This window comes from Manacus vitellinus, unplaced genomic scaffold (genome assembly GCF_001715985.3).
Source record: "Manacus vitellinus isolate BGI_N305 unplaced genomic scaffold, ASM171598v3 scaffold_4_pilon, whole genome shotgun sequence".
Classification (NCBI taxonomy): domain Eukaryota; kingdom Metazoa; phylum Chordata; class Aves; order Passeriformes; family Pipridae; genus Manacus; species Manacus vitellinus.
The window spans coordinates 18,348,095-18,362,230 of NW_021940604.1; the positions used below are offsets into that span (position 1 = coordinate 18,348,095).

A 14,136-nucleotide genomic window follows, 5' to 3' on the forward strand; every position below is an offset into this window, starting at 1 on the left:
TCTGGAGCAGCACTACTGGGCCAGGCAAGATACCTAAGGACACCCGGTGGCATCTGTTCTTAGACACCTAGGAAGGAGTTGCAGGTAACCACCTCACAAGGGAAAGAAGTCCTCAGTACAGTGAAAAATGATGTCCTGCAGCCAAGAAATACTCTTCTGAAAAATCATTTTAGGCAAAGACAGCAGAACGGAAACAGGCAAGAAACCAATGACCGCGCTTTCATAAAGCATTTATTTTTTTATTTGAAAACATTATTACAGGCATTACATTGCCACAGCCAGTCCATATAGGTGCATGCAAATATCAAAATGGAGAAAGGTTTGTTCAGCTTTTCAATGCAGGATTTGGGGTTGGGATTTTGTTTGCCTGGTTTTGGTTTTGGTTCATACTTCCATCTGCAGTGTCAAGATTAGTGTGCTTTATTATGGCATTTAACAATAAAATCCTACCCATGGGGTAAAATTTTTATTTGTAGCTAGCTCAGGAATACTAAATGGTTTAAAAAAAAGGAAAGAAAATGATACTACACGCTTGTCAAAATGTTAATAGCACAAGTTAGCAATCTCTACACTATACATTGAAACTTCTTCTTATGACACAGTGGTGCAAAATTTTCAATTGCTTGGTCTATTGTTGTGTGTTTTGAAACTTTATAGCTGGAACAAAGACAAGGTCTGTTTCCCAGTGAAGGTTTTCATCCAGTAGCAGAAAATTACATCAGTCTTACTAAGGGCTGCCCAGAGCCAGCACTATAACAGAGGTTCAGTTTGTTCAGGCAAGGAGCTACACAGAGCTAGAGACGTCCTACGCAACACGGAGAGTAGCTGCCGGTTAGATAGCTGAGCCTTTGCTGGTGTGTACTGAGGTCTCCCACTGCAGAGAACAAGCAGGTAGAAGTAACGTTTTCCTTCACAAGACCCCAGTTTTTCAGTCAACATAGTTACTTGTAAAGCTATACTACTGTTTTCCTTTGAGGTCCATCCAGCACTAACATACCAGTGCTAATCTGAGTATCTGCCTTGTTTATCAGGAAACACAGGCAGCCCTGCTTTGCACATCAAACTCCTGAGCAAGTAGCACAGGGGATGGTGACTGGTCACTGGTCACACTGAGACATTCCTGACTTATTCCTGTACAACAGAGCCTTTTAAAAGAGCCTACTAAAATCGCTTCAGGTGACACCTCTCAGCCATCCGGGGATTGCAAACCCTTGTAAAGAAAAACTCCCAGCCCAGTGACTCGGCTGGGAGATGCCTCCTGCCCAGCTGTTTCAGAAAGACTCTAACAAACATCTACAAGTTAGTGTAAAAAAAATGGGGAGGGGGAAGCCGAAGGACTACAAACATTTGGCTTAAAAATAAATACTAATACCAAAATTAATCAAAATAGTTATGCAAAAGGAAGGAACTGTAAACATGAAACACACATACACACAATCCTCAAGGTTCTCAGACCAACACAGGGACTAACGTTCAGAGAAAGGTATTTAATTGGTACAAAAGGTAGCAAAAAAGACTGAGATGACAGGTTCCCACCAGTGCTCCTCCAGGTACCTGAAGGAGCTGTGGTGGTTATAATCAGAGCCCCTGCTCCTGGGCAATGTATGAAATCCACCTCAAGTCAAAGCTCTCACAGGGCTTGACCCAAGGATCTTACCCTGAAGTATCATGTAATCTCTCTTGTGTGATTTTTTTTTTTTTAATTTAGACTTTCCTTAATATCCCCAGAATACGGACTCTGTTTTCCTGTGGGGATCTGGTTCTGTTTTGTTGTTTGGGTATTTTTTTTGTTCTAATCCTCAATGGTTTAAGAAAAAAAGTTTGGAAACATGAGTGCTAAAAAGATTAAATAAACAGAAGGCAGGGAAAAAAAAAATCATACATTTGTTAGTTTAGTACCAAGCCATCTTAACCAAAGCTTTTGAGATGGCTTTGGGCATGATTTGGCAATACTGCAGAACCTTCCCTCAGGTGCATCAGGATCATGGCAGACAGCCTAAACACAGCGGGAAAGAAATCACTTCTTCTTCTCCACAGCAAGAGTAAGATACAACATACTTCTGCTGTTCAACAGCATTTTGGCATTTGCCACTTCATGTATATTATGCATATATACACTTCTCCCAGTCTGCTTCAGGGAAGTTCCTTCTATATTAAAGCAGAACAGGTCTATAAAAGATGAATGTTACCTCAGCAGAAATTCATCCTGCTTGGTTGAACTGTGTGACCTTTCTAATCTCCAGAGTACAGATTGATTTTTTTCTTCTTTTTTTAAATAGAAATAGGTAAGCTGTATTTTTCAAATATGAAGGCCTACATTTTCACTTGAGACAGTCTTTTCCAGCAGAATAACATTCAAATCAAATTCACCTTCTATGCCCACAAGCAAAATATTCATCAACTGTGCTGTAAACTCCATTCTCAAATACAATGAATGTATACATGCGTTTACAGCACTATTATGTTCTTCTTAAACTCCTTCCTTCTGAAGATCCTGAAGCATTTTAAAATAACTTGGTCCCATAGCACCCCTGTGAGGTAGGTAAAATATCATTATTCCCGTATATACAGACTGGGAAACTCAGCCACACAGAAGGTAAGTCATGCCCAAGGATCATGCAAAGATGTGGCAGATCTGTGAATAAAACCAAGCTCTCCTAGATGCCTCACCTATCTGTTAGACATAAGATCATCCCTTCTTCCTTAATTTTAAATTAAAAATAGATTAAGGATATTGAAATAATGATTCTCTTTTATTTGGCTCTCAGAATAGCAAACACACAGGCGAAGATGGATTTTTGATGGTGATGATTAAGATTTCCCCAGTTCTGATAAGGCTCCTGAGGCAGAAGTACAGTTGTGTACAGAAGCATGGAGCACACCCTTACTGTTTTCATATGTCCCCAGGAATGTAAGAAAACTGCTGAATTCTTCTGCTCATCTCATAGTTAATAAAAATAGGTGGCTGCACCCTGCTGGTATTAATGCCTTGGCACTACTGCAGCAACACCAGCAGATGGTCCAGTTTTTCTGCTCATGAATTTCTCACTTAATCTTCCTGATTTTTTACAATTTGTGGGTTTTGGTAAAAAACTGACACATTTCTAAATAGCTGTCATTAGAATAATGAACCACAGGAGACTAAGCAAACTGGAACAGCAGAAGGCGCCCTCAATGCACTGAGTATCTAAAATAAGTGCCCTGATCCACACGATATGTCATCTTACCATGGAGAGGTACAATACATAGGAAACTAGAAAATGTGTTTTTCTTTTTACAGATTAAAATTTAAAAAGTAAGAAATCTTTGTTAAGTCACGACTGCAGAGAAACTAACTCCCTGTTAGTTTCTAACTAACCTGATGCAGAACCTCAACCACTAGGAAATCTGCCATGGATCATAGAGAGGTCAATGCTTGAGTACTTCACTTCTGCAAATATAGAAAGGCTAAAATGCTTGCCTTATACCTATTCCTAGAATAGAGACGGATATTTTAAGTTGTCCCTTCTCTGGATTCATGGAACAGATTACCTAGAAAGGGCAACTAGACAGATAGCACAGATGAACTCATTGTATTTTCCTCATCAAATCCAAGGTGCTAGCAAAAATGTGTCAGGCTGCTGCTATCACGACTAAGCCATCTGTTTTGTGCAAACAAACAAATCTTAGAGAGAAATTAACAGTGACTGCACAAAGTGTATTTGCTGTAAAAAGGAGTTTTTTTCCACAACTGGTGTGGCTTAGGCATAATATCACTCAGTGGGTGCAGAAACACCCTTCTATGAATTTCTTTTTGTAATTTAATCTTATATATTGAATATCTTTCACAGGTAGGCTGACATTAACTGATTCATACACAGCAGTTTGTATTGCAAACATGCTGCTCATATCATAAACGAGGGATGGCATCTCCTTGCAATGAACACCCTGTAACAATTAATTTGTGTTTTTATGAGCTTTCATTATTTGCTACCTTGCAGCTCACCAGTGTAACTGCACCTGGTAAATACCTTTCTCTATGTACAATACAGAGATAATGGATATACGAGCTCCACTGTCAGTAGGTGATCAACAGCCCTGGGTTTAAGCAACTCTAACGTGAGGCTCCTCTTCTGTCTCCTGCCCCAGGCTGGTGTATGTCACCGAAGGCTCCAGCTGGCCAGTGGCTGGCAGGTCTACAACAGGTCCTGAAGGGTTTCGAAACTGCTTGTACACCCGAGGATCCTGGGCTACGTAGGTGGACGTGGAGGAGTAGAGCATCAGCCCAACAAGGATAGTGAAGAATGACAACAAGTAAAGTCCTGAAAACTAAGCAGAAATAAGAGTACAGTAATTAGACACAGCACCAGTCACCCTGTGTTCATCAAGACGCACAGATGGGGTAGGTACAGATCCTTGTTTTGGCATGCACTGCACACAACAAACTCCCTATCACTTCGATGTTGACTTTTTATGGGAATGACTCTTTGAAAGTTGATTTACTCCCATCAATTCCCCTGTCCTCCATAACCAAGAGCTAATCGGTGCCGTCCCGTGGGCCAGGTATATTAAGTCCCAGGTGGGACTTGGGAAAGCTGGGTTGTGGTCACAGATCCAAAACTGATTTTGTCGTGGTTTTAAACAAGCCAATTACTTCTCTTAGTCCAAGTTTCTCCAGCTCCAGTGTTGAGGTACCGTCATCTAAAAATGTCTGACAGGTAGTGAATAAATCTGATGTTAATTACAGCTAAACCATATGTCTATGAAGTATAACATGCTGTTGGTAATATAAAAATATCATCAAATAAACATTTCAATAAGCATTTACAACATATATACACTTAAAATATATTTTAATGAAGGCACTTTAAAAGCCTGCCTGCAGCTTCTCTTGCTTGTGAATAGAAAGTACATGTACATAGTACATAGTACATAGAAAATGTAATGTGAGTTCGGACAGGATGAACTTCTGCTGTGAAACATGCTCTGGGTTGACACCATGAGGTTTGAAAGCACATATGGAGGGCAGTTAACTGAAAGCTCAAGTACACGTATTTTGGCACAGCTTCACTAGATCAGAGGTCAGACTGAATTTTCAGACATATGCAGACTCGTGTCTGGACTAAAAATACAACACAAAGAACCTTCTTGGCAATCTGTTAGTCCTTTCAGATAAAACTAAAGGCAAAGGCAGGGTTTCAAAATCAAAGACCCTTGGATATTAGCTTCAGATACTGTGTTCTTGCTACAAGGGGCACAAAAATGGCTTAAAGCCCATATGACTTGTCTCCTGATTCTAGACCACGAGTTATTTCTTCATGCATGCCGTGTGGGAGAAACCATGAACGACAAATTGCATAGACAGCTTGTTGGGGATATAACTGATTTGTATTCAGTGAGACTTTCAGAAGTGCCTGTATTCTGCAACTTTTAGGAATCTGTACTTGAGCACTATGAACTAGCTGCAACCTGTTACTAGCTTCTTCATGAGGTACTTGACTAGTTTACAGGAAGGTGTCTGCAAATCTGTTTTTCAGTCATGACTGACTCTGTCTTGATGGATGCTCCATTTGTTTCCTCTGGATCCCTTTACCAGGGCACAAAATGAACAGACTGAACTATATTATCTTGGAAGTTTTTGAGCAATTCCATTTTTTATACTTAAAGAAATCATCATTGTGGAGAAAACAAATTTTACTTAAGCTGGCTTTGTAGTGATGTTAATTTGTTATCATTTCATAAACCTACAAAACCTCCATCCAATTTCCTGTCTGAGGAAGCATTTGGCCTTTTTACAGAATCCTCAGTATCTTTGAAAGCTTTGGACATGTAACCCATGTTTCCCACATCCAGTGTGCATGTTTCAGAGGGAAAGCAACAAAATGGGGAAAGCTTAAAACATGTAAGAAGGATTAGAGGGTAGAAACAGTTCTCCTTTTCATCAGCTATTAATTGTTTTTTTGCAGGTATGTCACCAGGTCCTCAGGTATTGTCTGGCAGTACAATTTGATGAAGCCATCCAGCTGTCCCACCAGTCACAAAGACAGTGTTGAGCCTCACCCTGCATCTGCTGAAGGATTTCTTCCATCTGACACAGGTCTGATAGAACTGTTTAGGCTTAGATCTCCCCCAGGTGGCAATCAAACCCAAGTCCATAATTTCAAAGCAGCTTCCAGTTCATTTCTCCCCTCCATTTACAGTTCAGTTTTGCTGTCTGCACTTTCTTCCCCCCTTTCACCTTGCATTTAAACTTGAGTATCACTTGGCAACAGTGAGGCTGGCTAAGCTCAAGCAAAACTCAGGAGCCAAATACATTCAATTTCCCATCCCTAGTTTCCCACTATCCCTCATTCCCACCTTATGCTTGAATTTCTCACCCCAGACCGCCAGTTGGCTTGCTCTACTGCATAGCCAGAGTGCCAGCCAGATTTGTGATTGCCTTGTGTCCTGTTGTGAGGAATCTGTGGGGCTTCCAGCAGCTAAATGTGCTCTTTTTCTTGCTCTAGGAGCTGCCCAGACAAAATCAATTTCACTTTGGTTCGTCACTCCAGCTCTACCATATCCCCCTCCTCCTGACCATCCCTCTCATTCCTCTCTCAGGGGCTTCGTGCCAGCGGGGTCTTTTGCCATCCTAGTGTCCTCCCTCATGGCAGATCTCCAGCCTGGGAGAAAGGGTTTGGACATAGCTTGGGGAAATCTGAACAAAGGTCTGTGAATCATTTGTCTTTGGTATCTGTGCACAGTTAGTCCAAAAAAGACCTGGATCCTGACAGCACTATGACAGTTCCATCTTTATCTTCCTTAGAAACAAGGTTCAGGCTGAATTGCTTTCTGCAGCAGCTCTCTGCCACATTGAAGTAGAAGGGTAGTTAGTAAGGTTAATATAGGAACATATGCTGCAGGTATATGAGAAATCTCTGTTTTTTGTCAATACCCTGTCAGACTGATTCAAAACCCTTTGAAATCAATGGGCATTTTCCTCCTATTAAAACAGCAGTGACTCCACTAGTGTGATGGAAAGATGCAGACAGAGTTTTCCAAATTCAAAATCTGTTCTAAGGAATGCATTGTACTGTGTTCCTCAGACTCTAGCTGAAATACTTGTATTTTATTGAAGATAGGATTTCCAGGCACACTGTACTGCTGTCTACATGTAGGTTTTGGAGGTTTTTTTATCTTGACCTGCAAACCTCATCCACTGAGATTCACTATTAAGAGACAGAAAAAAGAAACACATTCAAAACCAGCAAAAGAGCTATTCCTAAAAAATGAAGTGAGGGAAGATCACTTTTCATTGCTACTCTCTACACAACTGCAGGCTCTCAGGAAGTGTATAATTCTTCTCTCCAGCTAAAACGCTACTTGAAAATATTGTCCTTCATTTTTCTGACTTATCTCTTGCTTTCTACAGAAATGCATATCCACTAAGAAAAAATGTTTTTAAAATATCCAGATTGGTATGTCTCTCCAAGTCCTTCTTTCTTCCATGCTAAACAGGATAACTGTAAGCTATTCAAAGAGTAACATGATCAGAAACTGTTTAGCTCAGATTAGCTAATGAGTGTCACACACACTAAACAACATAAAACCCAACTCACGTTTCTATATCATTAAATAGTTTCACTACAGATTTTGCATCTACACATATAGGTAGATATGTACATAAGCTTGCTTATCATGAAGCTTATTGAGAGACCAGATGACTTTGTCATTAGTTCAATGATCTAACACTCTTGAGTCCTGGGTATGACTTTTAACCAGTGAATTTCTTTTGTGAATCACAATGACTTTAGAGGACTCTCAATTTCTTACCTATTTAAAAGAGATAATAACACTTGGTTACCGAATAAAGATGAGTTTACAGAATAAAAATGGGAAATAGGGATATCATCCTCTGAGGACAAGGCAAAGATCTCATTTGCAAAGTGCCCTACTTACAACATTTCAGATTTCACCACTAATGTGAAAAGCATCTACCAAAGCTTACTGAGTAGTCAAATGAAACAGTTAAATCAGCCCTACAGCTCTCACAACGTCTGCTCTGCTCTGATATCTAGGTGTCTATAACTGCTTTCACAACCACTAGTATTCAATATGGATCACATAATGATATTTACAAACATTAAAAATTTAGGAAAATGCAAAAAAAATGCCTTTTCTAGACATTACTAGCACCTGTGGTGAAAATTTCTTACACTAAACCACCCTTAACTATCAGCATGTAAGAGGCACATTTTAGGTGCCTGTCAATTTGCAGATAAACATACAAAGCAAAACCTAGACAAATGCATCATGATAACATGTCCAACAAGATTTGCTCAGTCTATCAAAACAAGCACTGATTCTGGGTGAGTGGATGTTTTTGGTGTTTATCTAAGAGATGTTCCTTAGGGACCCAGTAGTTGAATGCATTTGCCAAGTCAGGCTTAGTAGAAGAGCTAATGGCACCTGATGGCTTAGTTGCAGGAATAGGGGTCTTGTTCCTCACTCCAGAATGCGCTGCTGCAAAACCCCACCAGAAAACCAGTACTGTTCAGCTGACCACAGAAAATATACGGTGGAATCACTCTAACTTTCTGTTATCCATGTGCAGATTCTTTGACATTAGAAAAGAACCCAGACATACCTGCAGTGCTACATACAAGTGTGGATGAAGTTTACAAAACAAAATGTAGCTTTTATATACAGTATTTTTGTTGTAAGTGAATCAAAATTACACATTTTGGGAGTAAGTCAAGCATCATAAGATTCCTAAAATAAAGCAGATGAACATAAAGGCAGCTGAAAACTTAGGATCCTTAAAAATCCATAACAAACTGTTAAAACTTTCAAAATTTACTCCCTACTGGTTTTTATCTTTTTCTTCTTCTTATCTCTCCATGTGAAATCTGTCTTTCATACATCCTTAAATCATTAGGGGTAAAACACTTTTTCCTCTCTAAGACTCTTATGCTTTAAAGTAACCCACTTAGAAAGGTGGGTGCAAAAGAAACTTGTTGATGGGGAACAAAGAGTGCATCTGATTTCATTATCTTGAATAATGATTAGACAGTAACAGTAGAAGAAAAAATAGAAAGAAAAATGGTTTAAAAGGCAGTAAATTTCTGCCTGGGTCTGGAGAGAGCGAGTCATTCTTCAGTACACAGATCATGAATTTAGAAGGGAAAGCCTGAAGAAAGGGCATGGAAGAATCACTGTATCACACCTAGGAAATACTATGCTGACTGACTGACTGACTGACTGACTCCTGACAAGGGAAGCCGCAGACAAGTATTTATGACTGTCACAGATGTCCACGTCCATGTTACCGCCGACACGGGGGCAAAACAATATCCAAAGTGACAAAACAAGACAGATGCAAGTCTGCAAAAAAAGCCTACACAGACAAAGAAACTCAATGATTTGATAATTTTGGTTTTTCGCTCAGCCATCATGATAGTGATCGTGACCATTATTACAATGGTTATGAAAATCCAAATTCTCTTTAACTCAGTCCACTGAACTGGAAATAGCTGCAGGAGCAGACTATTGGAGCTGCCACACTCCAGTTCCATTTGTATTTCAAAACAGCAGCCACAGACTGAATCTCTTGGTAGATAATATGAACCCCAGTTCCTAGCCTATGGCAACCCAACTGTGCTTTTTATGACTTTAAAAGGATTTTTTTTTATAGTATTAACTGAAAATTTACAATTGTCATGTTTCATATGTTCAGTGATAAAGCATGAAATGGAATAACCACCTTTTTCTCTACCTTATCTGGGAATTCTCCACGTTTTGACAAAAATGCATAAAGAAATCAGGTCTATTAACTCAAGTTTTAAATCTCAGAGAAAAGTGATCTCCTTAGAATCCTATTGATGAAGAAAGGGAAAAAGGTACACGTGAGGTGGAATTCACGAAGTCCCCCATTTCTGTTGACACCCTCCATGCTCTCCAGACAGGCAGTCCCCTCCACCATCTTATTCCCCTCGGTAGGTCTGTGCAGTGCAATGAGCTTCTTTGTTTTCCAGATTAATTCAGTTTGTAGCATATGCTGCACAGCCCATCAAAGTTAAGGCCAATAGGGGTTCCTTCGCTGACTTACGGCTTTTTCCCCTGGGTAATTTCACACATGAATACCTGAGCAGGCTGAGTGAAGGGACTTAAAATCAAATTTCTCTCATTATCTTTTATATAGCAAACAGATGTTTCCACTTGGTTTGATAAACTGATCAAGAGGCTGAGCTTCTTTCCATAGTTTTCTATTTTTACTCCCAATGTAGCAGATGAAGTTCACTGTGACCAACTGCGGAAGTTATGCTGTGGGATGAACACACTCTCCAGCCACCAGCAGTACCAGAATGGGTGAGAGCTCTGAGAGCTATGAATTCACACAGCGCTTTCACTTGCATAGCTGGATATTACAGCCCTGTTACTTCATTAATAGGAATGGGACCCAGCATCCTAGTCATAGCTCATAGTGCTCTCTGATGACTCCCTCCAATCAGACCCGTGAGGATCTGACCTAGTCTGTCTTATATTGGGACTGTGACTCAAACTATTGCTGACTATTTTTGTTCCAGCCTATGAGTAAGATGTCCATTTGGGAATCAAGGTTTGACCTGCTCTTTGTGAAGAGAATGAGCTGCTGGTTCAGTCTCAACTGCTGCTGTCTACCTTCAGGGGTGAGAGATAAAGACCTGACTGTTGACTGATCACTGATACGAGGTGGAAGTTATGGGCAGAGTATTTCTCAGAAGTACATAGACATCTTTTCAAACATACTATAGAACTAAGCTCTAGGCAGCTGATGATACATCTTTGTCATCAACAGAAATTGGAGCAACCACCAACAGTGAAACACCATATTTTGTAACCTCAAATGGCCCCACACACTAGAAGGGCTGCTGTGAGTTTTCCAGACTGTATTTGAACAGATAAAACTAATCCACCTGAACCTATATAGGTTCAGATCTCTGAGATTTTTAATCTGGAGATCTCCAAAGGGACCCAAACCACTGACATACAGTTTAGCATTCCTTCTCTGCTCGTCAACTGCTGAAGCTGGAATGCCTGACCAGAAGTGTTGGTTCTATTTCTGAGAAGGGTACCAAGGGGTGCTGGACAGCTTCAGTAACGATGATAACTTCTGGGCAGCAAGTCAGTCCACTACCAGCAGGATTGCATTATCTTCACACTTTAATTACCTCCAGCTATTTCTTAGGTAAACCAAGAGGATACAATCTAAAGTGGTGACTTACAATCCTATCTTGCCCTCTGAAATCAGCTGGGATGCAAAGTGAAATGTGTAGCTAGTTCTTCCACATCTTTGATCATCACTAGATGAAGGAGGCTTGACTTATAGGCATGTCTCAACACATCACTGTCGCTCATGCCAGCCAGAACCCAAAGCAAGAAGTGTCTTGCCTGAACACCAGTGAAAATCTGACACTGGTCTCACTGCCATTTGGTGAAAACAGAGAAGCCAAAGGAAGCATTTCCTGTCATTTCATGCATGGCAGAAAGGCCATACTCCTCATTTCCTGATGCCTGATTGCACCCTCAATATGAAATAACTCAGATGAAATACTACCCATTACTATTGCTTATACTGAATTGCAAATGTTGCATGGAAACCACGATGTGAAGAAATTATGTGACACATTTTCTGTATCTTCCAATTGATTCTCAAAGATCCTGTTCTACTGCTTGAATGTTTTACTATAGGAAAAACCTAATGATCAATGCTTTCAGTCATACAGCATCACTCTCTTTTTCAGTTCTTGCATGGTATTTGCTGGTGGGCACAGTTTAACTGGTAAGACAGGGGTGAGTGGGAAAGTCCTAAGTTTTCTTACCTCTTAGATACTGAGGTTACCTACATGGGAGAAAAATGAGGAGGGGTTACTGGAAAACTGTCACTACAAATTCTGTTAAAGTTTGGGAAACTTAATGGATTTCCTGGAATTTATTGGTGGAATAAAACAAACTTATGGAGAAAACTGATAGCATTTTGAGAGAAATCTCTGAGGCTGACATATGCAGCTCTAAGGCAAATATTGTTTTTGCACAAATCTGCATGATTTCATGCTTCTCAAATGGTATCATTATTAAAAAATAATAATAGGCTGTCCTTTCTGAATACATGCCTGTTAGGGCAAAATGTTTGTGTGAAATGGCTTCTCTTCCTTTCCTGAGTGCCAGGGAGATGGGAATGCTGCTTTCTTTTCTGTTTCCCTTTGTCACCTCTGATATCAGACGAGGAGAAAAAAACGAGCCTGTGTTCAGTACCCCTGCAGCACCAGCAGTCTGTCTAATTAAAAAGTGCAAGGTAGAATGAGTCCTGCAATCTGTTTTAATCTTATCTGTGTAGGAAAGAGATTTTTATGTGACGTTAAAACATTTATATTACATTACTCTAATTTTCTGTGAGCATCCTTACTGTGGGATAAGAGGGCTTCATTTCTAGTTACTTTATATCAATCACTTGGCAAGACAGTGGTAAAGCCCTTGTCCTTTAAATGTCCTTAATATAAAAAAGAGAAGCACAGCAGAAAAGCTTATAAAATCAATTTTGCCTCCCCCCTTTTACCTTTCCAAATTCTTTGTTGGTTTGCTCTATCGGCTGCCAGTTGCCATGTGTCTTTTTGCTTTTGTGTTAAGTATTTAATATAGTAGCAGCTGTCTGCTGTACTTGATTTTGTATTACTGTATATAAGGCTAATTGTGTTCAGTGTGTTCAAAACCAAGGTTACTCTGTCAAGGCTATGGAACTGATAAGAGAAAAAGCTCTATTTGGCCTTCTTGAGCTGACCAAAAAATTCTGTTGCTACCGCTAGCAAAGTGCTGTCCTGAGGTGGTAAGTTGTCCTGTCCTATGGCAGTAGCACTTCTCCATCAATACCAGAAATACCTAGACAGACTCATTTCGAAACAGCTTTGTCACAACCATGCTCAAATTCTTCCCATCTGTTGCCACAGACACTACCTTGCACTCTGTGCTTCACAGCATTTCTCAATGTCAGCCAGTTCTTGTCAACTGATTGTTTTAATTCTTCTTCCTACTGAAGCACTGAGGGTGCCAAATCTATTACTACAGTCACTATACAAGACTGGTCTTCAGATCAACTCTTTGGGACCTCCATCAGTTATTTCTCTCTCAGCACTCTGCCTTGCCTTTTATCCTTATTAGCCAGTTTCTCACCTAGTTTCCAATCTTTACAGCACTAATCCTGTCCTTTAGCTTAACTGATAATTTTCCATGCTGCACTGTTCAAAAGCCTTACAGATTAGATCTACCATTTGACTTTTGTCTACAAAATTCTGTTAAATTATCAGACAGACATCACATTTAGTTTGGATTATTTTTCTTTTGTGAACCAAGTTGCATTTTATCCAATTTTCCATTTACCTCCATGTCCCTAATTATCCTCCTGGTGTCTACTTCTGCTTTTAGTTTATCACCTACTTCACATAAAATTATTCCAACTGTCTATATTCATAAGCTTTGAAGTATTCAGACTATTGTGTTCTGTTTCTACCTCTGATCTAGTAACTTCCATTTCTATTAAACATTGTGTATTGTCTTCATATTTAACTCTCATCCTTACTGAAAATGACAAAAGGTCCCACTCCTGTTTTGGCACCAAGCTAGAGGTTGCTTAATTTTGACTTCCACTGTCTTTGCATATTGAACCTATTTCTTCATATACAAGAACTTGCTGTTTGTTTCACTTTCTTCTTCATTGCCAAGCTTGGTTAATCTTTTACAGCAATTTAACTTTACACCATTTCTTTTTCACCTGCACAGTATCACCTTTCTTTGGTGATTATTTTTATTCCTTGTGTTCTCTCTTTATTTCTAACAATCTTTTAGTGGTTTGTCCAGTTGCATGTGGAGCTCTACCCTACAAGTTGTCCTATTGTCCTTAAGATATAAAATTGACTACTTTCAGTAAAAGCTATTACAAATCTTCTTCAGACCCATTATGAGCTTTTTAAACACTCTTGCTTGCTAAACTTAACACATGTAGGTTGGTGGGAATAATTCCAGAAGTTTACTCCAGCTAATGAAGTTGCTTGTCAGCAGTGCTGATGACAAGGATCTATCCCTTATCATGGGTTTGAACCCTACTGCTTAGATTGAAAGCATGTAAAAGTAACATCTGACTGATGT

General features: G+C 39.7%; 1 protein-coding gene across 1 annotated transcript in view; it reads right to left on the minus strand.

The window, feature by feature from the left end:
• Nucleotides 1-215: 215 nt before the first annotated feature.
• The window catches only part of SLC35F1 (solute carrier family 35 member F1), a 102,582-nt gene continuing 88,661 nt past the window's right edge, over nt 216-14,136 (minus strand). Inside the window, exon 9 of the mRNA XM_018077759.1 lies at nt 216-4,308. Within this exon, the coding sequence (XP_017933248.1) occupies nt 4,084-4,308 (225 nt within the window). The 3' untranslated portion in view covers nt 216-4,083. The remainder of the gene's footprint in view (nt 4,309-14,136) is intronic.